At 35.1% G+C, this 18,558-nt stretch overlaps 1 protein-coding gene across 3 annotated transcripts; it reads left to right on the top strand.

Moving 5' to 3' along the window:
- Positions 1-445: 445 nt before the first annotated feature.
- LOC149801112 (uncharacterized) lies at positions 446-17,945 on the top strand. Of its 3 annotated transcripts, none has more exons than XM_089954267.1 (5): positions 446-511; positions 1,704-1,780; positions 13,650-13,786; positions 14,286-14,363; positions 17,357-17,945. In XM_089954267.1, the coding sequence occupies exons 2-5, from the start codon at positions 1,756-1,758 to the stop codon at positions 17,726-17,728; spliced, it is 612 nt and encodes a 203-aa protein (XP_089810393.1). In that variant the 5' UTR covers positions 446-511; positions 1,704-1,755; the 3' UTR covers positions 17,729-17,945. The 3 variants fall into 3 exon arrangements, with proteins under 3 accessions (XP_089810393.1, XP_089810391.1, XP_089810394.1); XM_089954265.1 differs by lacking the exon at positions 446-511 and adding an exon at positions 651-766; XM_089954268.1 differs by lacking the exons at positions 446-511; positions 14,286-14,363 and adding an exon at positions 652-766.
- The last annotated feature ends 613 nt before the right edge of the window (positions 17,946-18,558 follow it).

The raw sequence follows: 18,558 nt of genomic DNA, 5'->3' as shown, positions 1-18,558 counted from the left end.
CTTACGATCGACTGATGTTCTATGATGTCAATTACGTTTTCCATAGACCCTGATGCTGACGCTTGTTGAAAAATAGATTCGTTAGACCGTGCTTTACCATGCGTGACACAAGCCGTCGTAGGGAGCAATCTTTCACTGTAAGTGTGTTATGGGCAGATCAGGTATCGCGTCATAAGATATGCGTGTTCAATGATATGTATCACATTATTTGAAATTTTGAAAAGTACCCATCATGAATTAGACACCAACTAAAATAGGTAGACAAGAAGGTATATGATTTTCTAAATCTGACCGGAACTCATTGTTTTTCTCCCCCTACTCCTTAAAAGATATAACTAGATATGGCTTTCCAAATAATGTTAGCACACATCTTTATCTCTCAGCAGGTGTTCCTGTCGTTCAGTACAAACCACAACATCGACTTTATCTCCAGTTTGTTCTAAATCGGTAACATCCACACGTTATATTCAGGGTCTAAAGAGATTAACTATGGATGTGAGGTACATTAAAGGTACATTATTTAGACTAAATCACATAATTGTATATCGATCTTTCACTGCGTCTCGGAAAAGAGGCGAAAAAATTAAATATATATATTAACCAAGGTGGAATTAAATTTCACAAAAAAAAAAAAAACGGGATCATCTGGATTTTTTTTATGCAATACTCAGTCATTCCCAATATTACTGGGCCTCTTCCTAGTGTAGATACACAGTAGTTAGTTGCGCATTTACACGAAGGCGATTGACGAAATTAGAAAATAAAGGTATGTGTTTTCATATTCTTTCATTCCATTAAGGTTCAAATTTTATTGATGTGATATTATTTCATCTTGTTGTTACATTCACCGATCTCCATTACTAAAAAATGTACTCATATAATGAGATGTTCAATAGTAGAACGGAAACTATGTCATTTTGATATTGGCTGCCAGCCATATTTGTATTTAGGGTATAAAGAAATTCAAATTGGTGCATTGAGAGCAGTTCTAAAATCGGACTGGAAAACATTACTTTGAAAATAAAACTTCTTCATTCCGTCGTGGCTAGCAGCAGGTTGAACATCATATAGAATGCAATGTGGCTTGTGGCTTATGGTCATGCTTGAGAGAGTCTGTGCTTATTTACAAAGGCAGTGTATCAGGTTGACAACTGTATCGTTGAGTTAACGTGGAAGGCGTAAACGATTGTTTGAAATTCTTAACTGATTTAAATATTTAATATTCTTGTTTTATAACCTGGCTTTTTTGTGTGGCATTGCTTCTCAAAACTCATAAACTTGATTAAAAACACAACAGAAGACGCAAAACAGAAGTATTCAGTGTTTAACGACCTTTCATTCAGACCGTTTAAAATGAATGATCATTTTATTTAGATAAAAATACACAGATAACGACATATAAATTAAAGTTCCTTAAATTCAGTATCCACTCATTGCAGTTAATTAGTTAGATGCATTTTAGCCCTAGTAGAAACGTGTGAACAAAGGATAAATGGAGACGATGATTTCGATTCGGGTAATTTTATAGGTCATATGTCTACAGAGCAAATCAATGTATTTTGTCTGTTCTGTACCTTTCAAAAACTGATGTAACAGTGAGATCCACTAGTGAATAGACTGGATCGCATTACCAATGTTGGAAGTTTGTAAAACAACAGTATTTCATATATGAGAATAATAGGCGAATTTCTGTATTTTTACAGATCCACCTTTTTAATTGTTGATTGGATCAACTGAATTAAAACATTTACCACCATGAGCATCCAGTATGACCAACTTCGTAAGTATGGATACTTTTGTCCATGATGTTAAGCTATATCTTTATGTTAAAAGTGAGCGTTATGTGGTGTAGGGTAACATAGCTTATAATCGTCCGTGAAGAGAATAGACCAAAACAGCCGGATTTAAAGCATTTAAGAAGAAACATGGAAGAGGTGATTAAATGTAACCCACATTTTTCAGATAGTAACATTTTCAATTTAAAAACGAATTGTTTGCATGAACTCTTGAATGTTATAATTCGTACGTGCCATATAATGATAACACTTCGTCTTTTATACAAAAAAAGAACTGCAATGAATCAAAGTTAACAGTTTATGTTAAACAAATATGCAAGAGAGATATAAATATGTGTCATAATCATTAACCTAAGTAAGTTCCTTCGCTAATTTGTTAATATAATACAGAAAATCGTTAGAAGAGAACTTGTTACGCAATTATCATTTTTACTTTGTACAAACATAAATCATGGAAGGTATGTAAATGCTTATTTTCCGTATATACTTATTTACACATTATACGCAGCTCTGTTTGCGTATGCTCGAGTCTCTGATTTGGCCAATATGGGTATGTGAGAAAGCTTGCCAGTAACTTCTCATTGGTCGCTGGTTCTTTCCGGGGTTTTCTCTGGTTCTTCCTCTATCATGTATTATCTCCGCCATGTATAGCCTATCTTCTGCTGAAAAGTGGAGTTCAACCCAACAACAACAACAACAAAAGTACGCTTATTGTCCGTGTGCATCTATTTATACACGTACTCTTTTTTCCCGTATACATCCATTTGTAGTTATACTGTTACCATTCTCATTCCTGATTTCTAGTAATAGTATAGTGCATAAGGTTTATTAAGTAAGAGAAGTAGAGTTTTCTTACATGCTTATTTTCTACATGAAAATTATGATAAACAGAACTCAACCACACACACACACACACACACACACACACACACTGAAACACAATATTACGGGTAAATTAAAGAATCGTTAACATAAGCGTCGGATCCTGAAGGATACCTAAGGCCTTATGCTGTCCCATTGTGGTTGTCATATTTTTCATGTTTCAATTGATTTGAGGTGGTTTGATTGATTGATTGATTGTTTGTTTTTTAACGGCGCATCAGCACTTTTAGGCTATTTAGCGCCAAACAAAGTGTTATTTGTATAATCTTTTAAAACTTATAAAAGGTCCTATATCGACCAGCGATATAAAAGAACAAATGGTTGAAATTAAAAACGGTAAGATGGTAACGGTGCAAAATAAAGCTTCCCGATCAACGGGAGATGTAAAAAAGATGAATAGGTATTAAAATGGGACGGTATATATATTGCATAAAACTGCACAAGGTGATAGCATAAAAGTCAGAGTTTAGAGTAAATATTTAGGGCTTTCAAGAACTCGATAATACGAGTGATGTTTATATTATCAAAAAGTTCTTTCATGTCATGCACAATGTAATAACGATCGCGCGTAGGTTGTAGGTCAAAGCACTCTATCATAAAGTGCTTGACAGTGAATGGTTCATTGCAAGAAACGCACTCTGGTGGGTCTTCACCTTTTAGTATGTGGGTGTGGGTGATATAAGTATGACCAATTCGGATTCTTGCAATGACTACCTCCTCCCTACGAATGCTTCTGTAGGAAGGAGTCCATTCTCCTAGAGTTGGTTTGATTGCATGAAGTTTGTTATTTACAGCATCATTCCATGATGCCTGCCACTTTTGACGTAAGAACTTTCTGATACAAGGTTTAAAATCAGTATATGGTATTTTAAAAACAGATGGTTCTTGAGAAAGGGCCATTTTAGCAGCGCGATCTGCTTTTTCGTTACCTTTAATACCAATGTGGCTAGGTAACCAACAGTATATTATATTGTGGGAGACACTCAGCTCGGTATTTTTGACGAGTATGTTTTACAATAGTGGGTTCTCCAGTTTTCTATTGTGTAGTGACTGGAGTACTGATAGTGAGTCGGAGAAGATGATACTGTTTAAAATACGGTTCTTTTCTATATGTTCCAGAGCAAGGTCTATTGCTCTGATTTCGGCTGTAAAAATTGATGCTCCATTTGGTAAGCGAACTTGCGTTGTGTGATTTCCACAAACAAAGGCTGCAGCAGCCTTTTCCTCATCCTTTGATCCATCAGTGTAAATTCTGGTGTAGTTTTTAAATTCGGTGAGGAGTTCATGGTAAGAGTTGTGGAAGATAGAAGGGTTTGTTTCGGACTTTTTCCCATCGTGTAGCGTAAAACGTACTTTTGGTTGTTTAATTAGCCAGGGTGGTGTTTCGGAGATGGATGTTTTCTGAATTTTAGAAAGATCTATATTTGTAGTGTCAAGCCTGGATGATATTCTAATGCCAAACGAAGGTATGGCGTTTGGTTTATTTTCGTATAAAGTTTTGTATTTGGGTTGAAAAACAGCCGAAAAAGCAGGATTCAGAGGGTTTGATTTTAATTTGAGAGCATACTGTGCGGAAAGCATTTCTCTACGATGCAATAACGGTGGTTCATTCGCCTCAGCTAGAAGGCTTTCACACGGGGATGTTTTAAATGCTCCCAGAGCCAGTCTTATTCCCTGATGATGAATTGGATCAAGCATTTTAAGATACGATTTTCTGGCTGAACCATACACAACGCAACCATAGTCCAGTTTGGAGCGAATAAACGTTCTGTATAAATTTAGGATGACTTTTCTATCAGCACCCCAGTCAGTGTGCGCTACTACTTTAAGTAGGTTAAGTGCTTTTAAGCATTTAGCTTTTAAGTCCTTTAGGTGTGGAATAAAAGTCAGTTTTCTGTCAAAGATTATACCCCAAAATTTGGTTTCCTCAACAATTGGAATAGGTGTTCCATCCAGCGTGAGGTTCGGTTCATCATGATGTTTTCGTAACTGACAGAAATGCATGCATACCGTTTTTGATTTCGAGAATTTGAAACCGTTTGCATTGGCCCAATTTTGAATTTTGTTTATATTTTGCTGCAGTTGTCTTTCAATTGTATGCATGTGCTTTGACCGATAACATATTAGAAAATCATCAACGTATAACGAGCAATCCACACCAGGAGTCAAACAATTGGTGATGCTATTAATTTTGATGTTAAAGAGCGTCACAGATAAAATACTGCCCTGGGGCACACCCATCTCTTGCTCGTGCAGATCTGAGAGGGTAGAGCCCACTCGTACTTTGAATTCTCTGTCTGAGAGAAAGTTGGATATGAAAGAGGGCAGACGGCCTTTTAGACCTAGATCGTGCAGGTCATTTAGTATCCCGTACTTCCATGTCGTGTCATAGGCCTTTTCTAAATCAAAGAAAACCGCTACTAAGTGTTCTTTCTTGATAAATGCATCTCGAATAAATGTTTCCAGTCAAACCAGATGATCGTTGGTGCTCCGGCCATATCGAAAGCCACTTTGGAAAGGAGATATTAAATTGTTAGTTTCCAAGTACCAGACAAGCCGAGAATTGATCATTGGTTCCATTGATTTGCACACACAGCTTGTGAGTGCAATTGGTCGATAGCTGTTAGGATCTGCGCTATTTTTACCGGGTTTGGGAACTGGTATTACTGTTGCCTCTTTCCAGATTTTAGGTACATTACCAGTAATCCATAAATTGTTGAAAATTTCTAGAAGGGCTGTTAATGAAGGTTCTGGGAGATGTTTCAAAAACTGGTAATGTATTTCGTCAGGCCCAGTGGATGTATCGTGGGCCTTATTCAGAGATTCCTTCAGCTCACACATTGTAAACGGTTGATTATAACTTTCTGAGTTATTCGATGTGAATTTCAACCGTGTCTTTTCTTTGTGAGTTTTTAATCTTCTGAATGCTTCTGAGTAATTAGAGGATGAGGAAATTTTTGAGAAGCTATCAGCAAGTATGTTAACAATGTCATGTTTGGAATTGATATTCTTGTTGTTTATTTTGAGATGTCGAAAGGAATTGTATTTCCTATTTCCATTGATTTTGCGGATCGTGTCCCAAACTTTTTTTTATAGAGGAACGAGAGTTTAGAGTTGAAACATATTTTTTCCATGATGTTCTTTTACTTTGTTTAATCGTGCGGCGAGCATTGGCCCGAACAATACGGTACTTAGTTAAATTTTCGGGTGTTGGACGATTATTAAAATTTTTCAGTGCTTCTCGGCGTTGTCTAATGGCCTCTTTACATTCTTTTGTGAACCATGGTTTTGAGAGTTTTTTACCGTTTGGTGAGGACTTGGGAATGGATTCTTCTGCATTGTCGATTAAAAGAGAAGTAAAATATTGAAAAGGGTTATTGTCGTTTAAGACAGTATCCCTATTAAGTTTAGTTGTACAAAGTGTTTCAAATTTGGCCCAGTCGGCCTTCTTTAAATTCCAATGTGGAACTGCTTCGTCAATTGTAACGTTGGTATTGTTAAGAGAGATTGGAAAGTGATCACTGCTGTGAAGGTCATCAGCGACCTTCCATTCATAGTCCAAAAGCAGCGATGGGGTACAAATTGTCAAATCAATACACGTGTATGTACCAGTTCCTGGGTGTAAATATGTCGGTGATTTGGTATTATATAGACACAAATCGTGTCTGGAAATGAAGTCTTCTATTTTGTGACCTCTGTCACTTATGTGATTTGAACCCCATAAAATGTTATGGGCATTAAAATCACCGAGTAGAATAAAGGGTGTGGGGATTTGTAGAACAAGGTAACCACCCGATGCAGAGTGACGCTCACAGCAGTGGCTTGTAAATTTGTGTTTAGAGGGATAACGCTATGAGGGGCTCTGTTGTTCACAATAACAGAGACTCCTCCTGAGGCTCTGTCAACATTATGAGAGTAGCTGTTAAACAGGGAGTAGTTTTTAAGTGTAATGTTATCTGTATCTTTCAAAAATGTTTCCTGAAGACATAGTACTGCAGGATCACGTTCGTTTAAGAGCAAAAGAATATCATTGTAGTTGGCTTTAAGTCCTCTACAGTTCCATTGTATGATGGTGTTCTTCATTACAAGTTTATATTGAAGATTCTGGAGCTAGGTTAGACCTTTCGCGGAGGCAATGTCTTTGGTTATTTGTCTGGAGGAAGTACGGGGGTGAATTTTTTGTTGTTAGGTCTGGAGCCACCTTGAGGACATGGAGCAGATTCTTCTGCATCCGTATCCTCAAAGTCTCCAAACCTATTGTGCAGTTTAATGGGTCATCAGACCCTTTTTGCTGCCTATTTGCTGTCGACTTTTTCTTACTGTTTGGTGATTTTGATGGTGGAGGTTTGTTGAACGTTGTTTGCGTCGATGTTGAGTTTTTCTGGGGTTTGTAATGCGATATGTTCGATACGGAAGGAGATTCAGGTGGGTCTGTTTGGGTTTGAGCGTCTTTCGTTGCTTTTTGATTGCTCTTTACTATGGTTGAGAAGGATGGGCCGGGGAGTGATGTTCTAGTTTGTACAAGCTTCCTGGCCTCTGGATACGGGATGTTGGATGTGTATTTGATCCTTTGGATTTCCTTCTCCTGTTTCCATATATCGCAATCTTTTGAATTTGCATGGTGTTCCTTGCTGCAGTTGACGCAATGCGGAGTGGCTTTGCACTCGGATTCGCGATGAGAAGGGTCTCCACATCGTCCACATACTTGGTTTCTGGAACAGCGGTCTTCATGATGACCGTATTTTTGACATTTGTAACATCGGAGGGGATTTGGTATGTATACCTCAACCCTAACTTGTAAGAACCCAACTTTGACAACTTTAGGTACCGTTGGTCTGTTGAAGGTGAGTATAATGGTGTTGGTGTCTTGCAGATCGTTGTTTCGTTTGATACGAATCCTACGAACTGCAGTGACACCTTCACTTTTCATCCCCTCTACGATGTCTTTGTCGCTGACTCCAGCCAAGTCACGGCAACGAATGACGCCTTTTGATGTATTTAGAGATGTGTGTGCGAAACAAGTCACTGGGATGTCATGAAATACCTTAATTTTTTGAATGTTCTCAGTGTGTGCTTTACGTTCGCACTCCACAAGCAGACCACCTGATTTAATCTTTTTAACGCTTTTTGGTTTGCCGACTAATCCAAGTATAGTCTTTTCGATTATAAATGGCGATAGTGCGGCTAGGGGTTTGGTTTCATCTTTTGATTTGATGACCATGAAGCGAGGAAACGATTCCACACTACATGGTTCATCATCTGAGTCAGTTCCCGTTTTCGTACGCTTATTTTGATTTTTTTGATTTTCCATTTTGGCTTGAATAAAAATTCAGCACCCGTGCTCCCCACCCACCAAGGAGCCCAACAAGGGGACACTTTTCAAGTGTCAGGGATACACAGATGCCATACTCAGTTGATAAAATTACCTTTGATTGACCCTGAAGTTGCCAATTTCTAAGGTCGGTAAAATTACCCCCCGATTGACCCGTTAAGCCACCGCCTTCTAGGAAGTCTTCTAAGACTTGGAAAAGGGAAAGATAAAGGAAGAGAATTTAGGGGCAACGGTGGTATCAAGAGAGATACAAGGAGACAGGTAAAGAAGGTGAGAGAGTAAATAAAGTCCTCCTAGGGCTCGGCGTGACCAGCCGATTTGTCGGAACCGGGCCCATCCCGACCACCCGTCTAAGAGAAGTAGAGGCCAAAGTAGTGTGTTGCAGGGAAAGCCTCTGCTTAACTACCAGGATCCTTTCCTCCTCCGACACGGGACGCAACCCACGGCAAACAGGTTGCCTCTACTTAGTCGCCTTTTACGACACGTAGCGAGGCACCTCGGGCCAATTCTACAACCTCGGACCCGCAGGGGGCGATTTGAGGTGGACACGTTTTGCTAACCATGGACATTTTAGTCTACATTAGCGACAGAAATGAGACATATTTAAGTTGCTTCTCGGCAAATATCTCCTACCTCAGGATAGATCTGGACATGAGTGGTATCCACCGAGAGTCAACTAAGTCACTCAACATTCTATGTCTTGATGGGCCACCCATCTCTTAAAGGTCCGTATCTATGAATCTTGTTACTTGCAAAACGCATCGATCAAACTATTCTGTGACATGATTACTGATAAATTTGGAACACAAAATGCAAAATAAATTTAATGAGAACGACTTAAGTATACAAATAATTTTTTGCGAAAGATGATCTACCAAACTTTACTCAGAATATTGTTAGAATCTCAAATATCTCGTAACTGTCACAGTAATCATCTAACATTGATCGCCATGAATAATTACCAGAATTAAAGATGCATAAGTTTCCTCACCTCTTACAGTCGCCGACAACGCATCTTAAAACTGCTGAGTCTGCGTTAGATGTATCGAAAAGTATTAATATTGGAACCGTTTTGAAGTTAACTGTTAGACAAATGTTTACTCAGTTATCAATATGCTACACATTAACACCAGGAATATTAGCACCACATAATCTCAACCCCACTGCATATATTACATGACTTGAACACGTCACAAAAATCACAGCGTACACAGTAATTATATTCCCACTCTAAAGCACAAGGCTAAGAAGGGTACAAAATACAAATGAGCAACCTGTCACCAACAAAATCGATTAAATATGTCGCTAAAACCCCAGGTACGATACAACGCGTCATGATTTGCGTATTATACACTATCTTCTTCGAGGGTATGACCACGAATCTAAAGATATCAGTGACCCTTATATGCTTTGTACTAACTACGTTCCTTTCTTCTTTATCGAATTTATCACTTTTAAATCTTTTATAAATTAAATATCATATAAGCGTTCTTTCCTTACCATTTGCACGTCTTCATCCATGTGATTTTCTTGACCGGTCTGGTGAATAAATTATATACTAAATAGAGCGGTTTAGGGTACATAATGTTATAAAAGTTTGATATCGGAAATGTTGGGATATATGCGTTATGAATGTTGATTTGAATATAGTCAGCAAATTTCGTTTTCAGTTAGTTCTCTTTCATATATGTGACATGCCTGTTAAGTTAAATGTCTTTCTATTCTTATGTTGTTTGTTTCCACCTTGTTGCTACATGTACACATTTAAGCATATACATAACTCGGTAATATTCACAATATTCAGAGTAGCATGGATCTTTGCTTTTGTCTGTAAGCAGTGCTGTTTATAGAAACCCTTCCTTCCAATATTATATACAAGTTTATGGGGCTAAGGAAATATGTTTTGAATTGTCCAATATCCTCTCTCGTCTCCAGATTTTATCTAACCAATCACTGTATGTCTGCATGTTGTACATCGATGATCTGTTTGCAGTTATAGCCGATGTATTGAATACTAATTTCGCATCATAAAGAACTTATTTATCAAATACCGCTGTTTATATATTTATACAAGAGTTTCATTTCTAACCCATTAATTGTAATCTATGCACAATCTCCTTCTGTAATATCGAAATCAGTATGTGTAATGAAACCGACTCTCTTTTGTAGAACATCGTCACGTATAATCAAGTATCGCCTGTATAGTTTTTGACGCATAATTAAAAAAATGTTTTTATTACTGTTTCAGTTGATCCTCTTTACATCTTTTTATCATGCCAAGAATTATGGTTCTGTGTAAATCATCAATATTCAAGTTGAAGGTCTTGTTATGCAATCTGGTACATTAAAAGTCCAATTGTTAAATCAAACCGTATTTTAACATAACCATATAGTCTAATATTCCTACTGATCATATTCGTGATGTAGAATTGATGACAGTAATAAATACATTCTTTTAATTCGTGACATTTCCAACGTAAAATCTAAATGATTCTACAATCAGAATAAACAAATATCAAAGTTTTATATTCAATGTGCTTTTGTCTTCTATACCCGTTTATTTGCGTATCAATTTATGAGACAATTATCTTTGATGTATGTATGGTTATCGTCAGTTACAATAGTAACTAACAATCTCAAAAACAAATTGGCAGTAAACATATGACAAATATAAACTGATCATCCGCTGTTTTCCTTCGTGTTATGTTATATGAACGTGTCCAAGCAGGATCCAAAATATTGTATTTAATCCTTTCTTCCACGTTCTAAAATTTAAAATAATGTTATGATTTGGGCCAAAGTAAAACAACCTTTAACCATATTACATTTACTACTGATGAAGCGCTTTATTGTTGGATTTGTCTTATTAAAAAAGCAAAATTACATGTAATTTTATAAAAACTCTCACTAGTGTAATGGTACTGTTAGACATATAATGGCATTACTTATGTTAGACAAGAAAGGTGAACACGAACATTATGACCGTACAATTTAGTTTCAGTTCATTTTGATATTTCAAGCTTTTCTATCTTCTTCAATAATGAGAATAACAATTCAAGGCTATGATAAGAATAGTAATTGTTGCCCATTTGAACAAAATAAATATGAATATTTCAAATCCTACCTAGCTAAACTGTATAGCTAGATTTGTTGACAAGGGTAACTGTTGCCCATTCGACAAAAATATGAATAGCTCAAATCCTACAAAGTTACACTTTACAGCTACATTTTACCAGAGGATAGTAAATATCTTTATTGTTATTAAACTTAGAAATTTTAGTGTACGATTTTGCTAGGAACCCTGAAAAGCATGTGTACATAGGAGGAACAACAACTCTCTCGTCTCAGTCAAGGCTACACTGTTGAATAGGTTATACACTGTGTAATTGTAGACGACTGGCATTTTTATTTAGATATTGAATTAACTTGAAAACCTATCTTTCAACGCTGCAAAACTTATGTTAGGTATCTGTCTGTTTGAACGGGAATCAAGCTTTGCTATCGTCATTGAAACGAAATACGATAAGGTACTGAACAAATTAGAATCACGAATAGCCGAAGTCTGCTTTGTCACATATGCATGCAGGCTATCTAACCTTCGCCTTCTTCCATACATCCTTTTGCTTCTAATCTTTGTTATTTACTTTAACCGTACTTATAATACTCCCGCTTTTAATATCTCGTAATTCCACAATTTTACCATAATTTGCATCAAATCGACATTGTTCAAACTACATAAATGATAACTGCTGAATCATACGTTAGTATGGAATATCGTCAGAAAGAAGATGAAAAGAAGAATTCACATTAACATGTAAGAATATGATCTCGTACAAGTGTCGCAAAAACAGGAAAAACTTTACAAAAATTGAAGAATATAAATATGATTTGTCAGAATTCTTTATAAAAATGCCTCCGAATAAAATATACTGGGCGCATTTCTCGGCCTAAAGGCAGAAAACCAGATTTACTTTGCTTGGACTTCTTAAAGCTAAAAGTTTGGTCCGTGTTACAATAATTCAAATGTTTTGATTCAGAATCTAAAAATGTTCTTGTACAACTTTTCCCGATTACATAAACTGCTGAATGATTAAAACAATTTTGAATCCAAATGTATGTCGATAATATCTTGAAATCTAGATATGTTGAGGTGAATAGGAGAAGCGGTATAGAGAAATGAAAGACTAAAAGGTATACAGGTAAAAGGAACCACACATATGGAATGCAGTAAATCAGAAGTGTTAGGTGAAATCTCCATGGGAACGTAGAAATATCGGTTGGACTTCTAAGAGTATATATTTAGTTTGTTTGCATGAACACTTGCTTTTCTTGGTATATTCCTTTCATATCTTTAACATATGTCACAGTGGTGCAGAATTACCTGACACAGAAAAATGGATTGTATTACTATCTTTAGTACACTTTTCAAGTATGATGGAGACTTTTCCTAGAATGTCACATGAGCTTCAAATAAATTTAGACTCATAAAATCAAATGAGTGAAAATAATGCATGCAATTATCAATTTAACTAAGCTATGCAAAAGTTATTGTATTAAGCTAGTATGTAAACTTGCTTGTTTGACGGGTATAACATCATATAAAATAAAATGCCTAAAATCCTACATATCCATTTGTTCATAAAACATTGTAGTACAAACATATTTTTAGTAATTATTTCCTCCACGTTGCGGGAAAATTATACCTAGTGGTCAACTTGATATTGCTTTTCCTACATCAACATCAATATTATCATTAGCAGTAGTATTATTAGTAGTATTTATAACTATTATTGTTGCTTTTTGGTTGCTGCTGGTGCTTTTTGTATTTATGATGTTGACTGGTACGGTTATAGAATAATACAAATGTTTTACTTAGCATTCCATTTAGTAGTACATTCATAGAAGAAAACACTTCATCTTTATCGACTACTCGCACCATGGAAAATCTACGTTGGACTTATTATCTTTTGTTTCGGAATATTTGTTTGTTTACCAGCTCACATACGAATTTAAAGCTTAGTCTTTTCATCTTTCGATTTGATTACAGGCAATTTAACTGTAGTTCGAACCAGATCCCACTGTTTCATAGATCACAATGGATGGAAATTGTTTCCAGTAGTAGGCAACATAGAATGATAAGATATATTTATTTGTATTTCGACTGGACTGGATTATTGTGAATTCATTTCAAGTTATTATATCGTGATTATATCACTGTGATTTGCTGCTCACGGTGCCCTGTCACGATACCTCAGTGGATAATATTTCTAATTATTAAAATGGATCACATATACGATCTGACTTTTCGATTGTCTCTGCTATCTAAATACTCATGAAGCTCTATATCTTTTTCAATATAAATCATCGTTCACAAACATCAACACGAACAACCATGTGTATTGCGTGTTTTCCTGATGCTCATTTAAATAGTTTATGATCTTGACTTATATCAATCGAATTGCTTTCTTTACATAATAAGTGCAAGAAATGCCTATTATTGACAATTTCCAAAGCAATTCCTATCCTTACGATGACTGTGATGACTATAAATCACACATTAAGATATGACATCTGATGCTGTTAGAGAATTGGTAACGTCTTCTTTTTTCAGCTGTTAAACATTTTCTTTCCTTTATTAGGAGCTGAAATGGAAGTGAATCGCATACTACAGAATGTGATAGTGGCACATAACATAATTCAAGTTATTAATCTAGTTGTTGGCATCATCATTTGTGGAGCAACGTTGCATATCTATCTGATGCTGATTCACCTGTCGGTAAGAAATTGACATCATCATTGCATGGGCAATCACATGGATAGAAGTATTTAACTCTTAATAATAATAATAATAATAATAATAATAATAATAATAATAATAATATTATTATTATTATTATTATTATTATTACAAGGTAAATTCTAGTTTAACTGGATAACAACTGACCTGAAACTCAGATTGCATTAAATATCTTGTTTGCTACTTAGGAACATGTCTAAGTCAGGTAGGAACCTCCACAAACCTGATTCGCGGACAAAAAGTAAAGACACGATATATATGTATATATATATATATATATATATATATATATATATATATATATATATATATCCAGAACATATTAGTGCAGTATAATGAACTAAATGAATGTATGCATGTATACATGTTGGAACTGTTTATATTTATGCATTAGAGATTGTACCAGAAGGAGAGCTGCATGTCACAATACCAACGCTAAATCCAGTCAATCTTTAAATTTGCCAATCTAATGTTTCAGCCCATCTTGCCTGCATTTGTTTTCGTCGTCTTCTGGATTGCATCGCAATGCAATTATCAGAACCTGCGTCACATTCTTGTACGTATTCTGATGCTGTAGGAAACTATCTCTCTCTCTCTTTCTCTCTGAGACAAATGAGATTCTACCAACGAGTCCAGCCTAGTTCGGATTGACTCAGAACGCATACTTATGCAGACATAATGTTATATTGCAGCTATAAATAAAGGAAGAATTTTGATTTAACCATAATACCTACACGGCCAATTACAGTCCATACGTTGGGCCCGGAGTGACCGATTGGTCTAAGTCATTCTCCGTTACGGATCTCTGCCATCTCACCTTTGTCTAAATATTGTCGTTAAACCCTAAAATAACAATAACAACAACAACAACAAACCATCTGTCTCCACAAACAGGCACAATATTAACTCTCTCATTAATGAGACAAATGAGATTTCACCAACTGTTTCCAGCCTAGGTCGGATTGACACAAAGCGCATTCTTATACAAACAGCATTGCATATTGCAGCTATACGTACAAGATGAATTTGGATTTAACCATATTCGGTCAATAACATTACATATATCTCCACAAACAGGCACAATATTAACTCTCTCAGTAATATTTATATTTCTAATATTACACTAGGTTGTAGATATTAAAAGTTATATTGAATGTTATAAAAGGAAATATATTCAGGATATAATATCGGTATAAAGAAATAAACGATTCCATATCTCGGACTATTGTTACACTGCTTTTGATCCAGAGTGTCAAACCTTTTATGTCGATTGTACACTATATTTTATTCATATTTTTCTTATTAATATCGCATAATCGACTATGACGAGTCTTCAGCCTATATAATGGACACTACTTGTGCGCTATGTAACAGTTTTATCTCCAGTTCTTGTCACATCACCTAGTCTAAACTGTACGATTTCAGTTTATTCGAGGTGTGTTTTATAACATATCAAAAATCGAAAGAATTTCTAAATAGTCATTCATTGACACTCAACCCACTTTATCCAACAGTAAAGTGATGAGACTTAGCACTGAGGCTCACCAAATTTCTGCACACGTCATTGTACTTTAAAAAAAAATTTGTGTATGACAGATGCATTTGTAGAATATATTGCATCATATAATACATTTACTAATAAAAACTCAAAAGATTTTCCTAAAACCACAATTATATGAATCTAATAGTAAAGTTTTAATTTCTAGTCATAAGTAAGTGCACTGGGTGAAAAGGGAATTTTTTTTATATAAACAATTTAGTTACGGATTAACGTAAATATTTTTGTAATAAGTTTGGAATGCATGCATGCATTCTACAGTATCAAGGCGTATTTAGCGCCATCCACTCGTATTATGAACTTGATACAAACATTTATTCTAACATAAATAGCCTTTAATAACATCAGCCTGTATTGCTGCTTATTAAGGAGAAAAGGTACAAAAAACAATATGAGAGTGTTTTAAACCATTCCATTTTAGTTGTTGAATACAGAGATGGTTTCAAAAAATGATATGCATAGAAGTGTACCAAAAATACTTTCTTACCAACAGCATCACTTTTAGAATAATTGGGAAGTCTCTACAATCATGTATCCTTTTGTTTGGATGACAGAGACTTTCTCTTGTCATCTTTGAAACTGATGCATTATTAAAATGTTTTAACTGATTGAAAGGAGAAAGTATAATCATTTGTAACAGATTCAAGTTTGAAAAAAATCACATAATTTCGGAATATTATCCCAAAATAAAACATATGCATTGATCAATCTCCCTCTGTTGTAAATAGAATTATTGAGCTAGAAAGTAGATTTAACTGAAATAGCAAAAATGATCCATGTAAAATTGAATTGATGTTTTACAATATGATATAAATATAATATGTTGTGTATGGGAAATGAATGATGAAAATGGCACATATATGCATTTGTTTAATCTTTACAAAAGCACAAATATAATTTAGATGCGGCCAGACATTTATATATTATATAAGAAATGTACGCATTGACTTAAGAAAGGTCTCAATTTTTTGCGCTTTTGTTGAGTGTATTACATTGGAAAAAACATGCAACTGTTTTGCATACATATCTTTCATTTAGGGCGACATACCGACAGACAGAGACAGACACCAATATATGCATGCATGTATATAATGGTTACACTACAAATGATATCTCCCTCCTTCCGCCTAACATGCTGTACTAAATCAATTTTGAGACCTTTTAATAGCTTTTGACATTTCGTTTCTTTTTCCGTTTCCTATTTAGCAGATATTAAATTTTGTATTGGGTCTAAAATGAGAATATCGCATTCATAAGGAACTGTGAGATAGGGTTGTTTCTAAATCGGATGCTACTTATATACGGTAAAGAATTAAAAAAAAAATTATGTAAAAAATTAACAAATATGTTCTCAATTAAGCTTTCAGATAATGTTGTGATATTCGTTCAAAAAAAGTTTATGCTTAGCAACATTGCAATTTGCAAATAGCTTAAATTATACTGTGTGGAATATTTGTTTACAAGTGACACAATGGTCGCGTTTACTTTGAAATAACAGCCATAAAAGCAGTTGATGTAGCTTGATTTCAAGCAACATCACGTATGAACTAGTTTTCACTTATTTAAATGTCTATTGGATTTTAAATATATGTGTAGAATGAAGTTAATGAAAATGAACTTCTGGAATAAACCAAACATGTACAAGTATATTAACTTTTCAAGTTCTAGTCAGAAGAAATCGTTATGTTCAATACCTAAACCTATGTATGAAGTGTTGAAAATAAGACATTCTATTTAGGGTACATTATTATAAGTTGGTTCATACTTTTCCATCCTTTCATTTCCAGCTTTTGTTGATTAAAATATCAGAGCTTTTCTTTGTATTATGTATCACATTTATTGACCACGTAATGTTTTAGCATGTACTTTATAAGGTTATACATGGTTATTAAAAAAAACGATTGAATTGAATTGAACTTCGTCTGGGGGTGAAGGATGTATTGATTTGCTTTTGATATTTCTCATTTCTTGCATATTTTATCTAATTGCAGGTCCACTTTAACTGTATCCTAAGTATCTTGTGGTTCATGGCCGTTTTCCCAATTTTCATCATATCAATTACCGTACCCATGCACACGTACCGATATCCTTATTCAAGAGAGTTTGACGCCGTACCCATAGTCGTGGCCGTTTTCAACGGCATCCTGAGTTTTAGCTCAGTAAGTTTTGCAGTCTGCTCAATTTGGAAGGCTGCTCGAAATGTTGCTCTCAATGCAAAACTTGCCACACTGCAACATGTCGGAGGACATAATCACTCCAACTTCCCATACGACACAAGAAATACGTTTACAGACAATAATGGCATACGAAATCCTCAAGCCACTTATGTTCAACCGATGTGGACAATGACAACGGTTCAGTAACAAGGAGCAAGTACGTCTGATTTCGTCCTCAATTTCCAGCATCAGATGATGCGAGTTTAACCAATTTATATAAGTATGATAAACGTTCCAATTATCAAACTGTATTCAAGCTTTGACTGTCAGTGGTTCACTAAATGTTTTCCAGATAATGTAATATGTAACAAAATGGTTGATGTAAGAAATCAAAATAAAGTCCTCTGACATTTTTGAAAAAAAATGTTAAGTATTAATTTTTTGTGTTGAAACTTAAGAAAGAAACACTTATCTTTTTAGATAGGAAATAAAACCAAATCACTCGACCATAAAAATAATAAGACAAGGCAGCGAAAATGAACCAAAATAACAAATACTATCAGAATATTTTATTTAGAGCCATATAATATTGCCTGGGACAAACGAGTAGAGCAAGCATGTTCTATGGTACAGCTTGTACAAGTTTGCATATACCACTGCAGGATACGAGTCATTTGTCTCTGTGAAGTAGTTTAGAAACATCTAAAAGAAAACAAATTCGAATAGGGTTAGTGCCTAAGTTTTATTATTATTATTATTTGTCACTGTTTTTATGACTTTGACATCTTTTGACTCACTGTAGGGTCTTTATCGCTCAGCTCTTTAACCTAAAATCCACACGTGTCGTTAGACGGTCACTGGTGTTATCAAATAAACGTGCATAGTTTGATTTGGTGTTGTTACTGATATTTTCTACTTATTTTCTACGGAAACACTAATTCATTAAAATAAAACCATTGGTGGTTTGTTGTCCTTAGACTGAAATCAAGTTGGTTACTTTCTTCTTATTCCCTTTTACAGATTCAACCATCTTCACA

This window comes from Sinohyriopsis cumingii, chromosome 4 (assembly GCF_028554795.1).
Source record: "Sinohyriopsis cumingii isolate HCF-2022 chromosome 4, ASM2855479v2, whole genome shotgun sequence".
Taxonomy (NCBI): Eukaryota; Metazoa; Mollusca; class Bivalvia; order Unionida; family Unionidae; genus Sinohyriopsis; species Sinohyriopsis cumingii.
This window is presented reverse-complemented; position numbering and strand designations above follow the sequence as displayed.

Excerpts from the sequence above, each read along its gene's own strand:
- LOC149801112 (XM_089954267.1), top strand. The coding sequence starts at position 1,756 with ATGAGCATCCAGTATGACCAACTTC. Across the intron at positions 1,781-13,649 it reads CATCCAGTATGACCAACTTC|GAGCTGAAATGGAAGTGAAT; the intron begins GTAAGTATGGAT and ends TTCCTTTATTAG. Across the intron at positions 14,364-17,356 it reads AGAACCTGCGTCACATTCTT|GTCCACTTTAACTGTATCCT; the intron begins GTACGTATTCTG and ends ATCTAATTGCAG.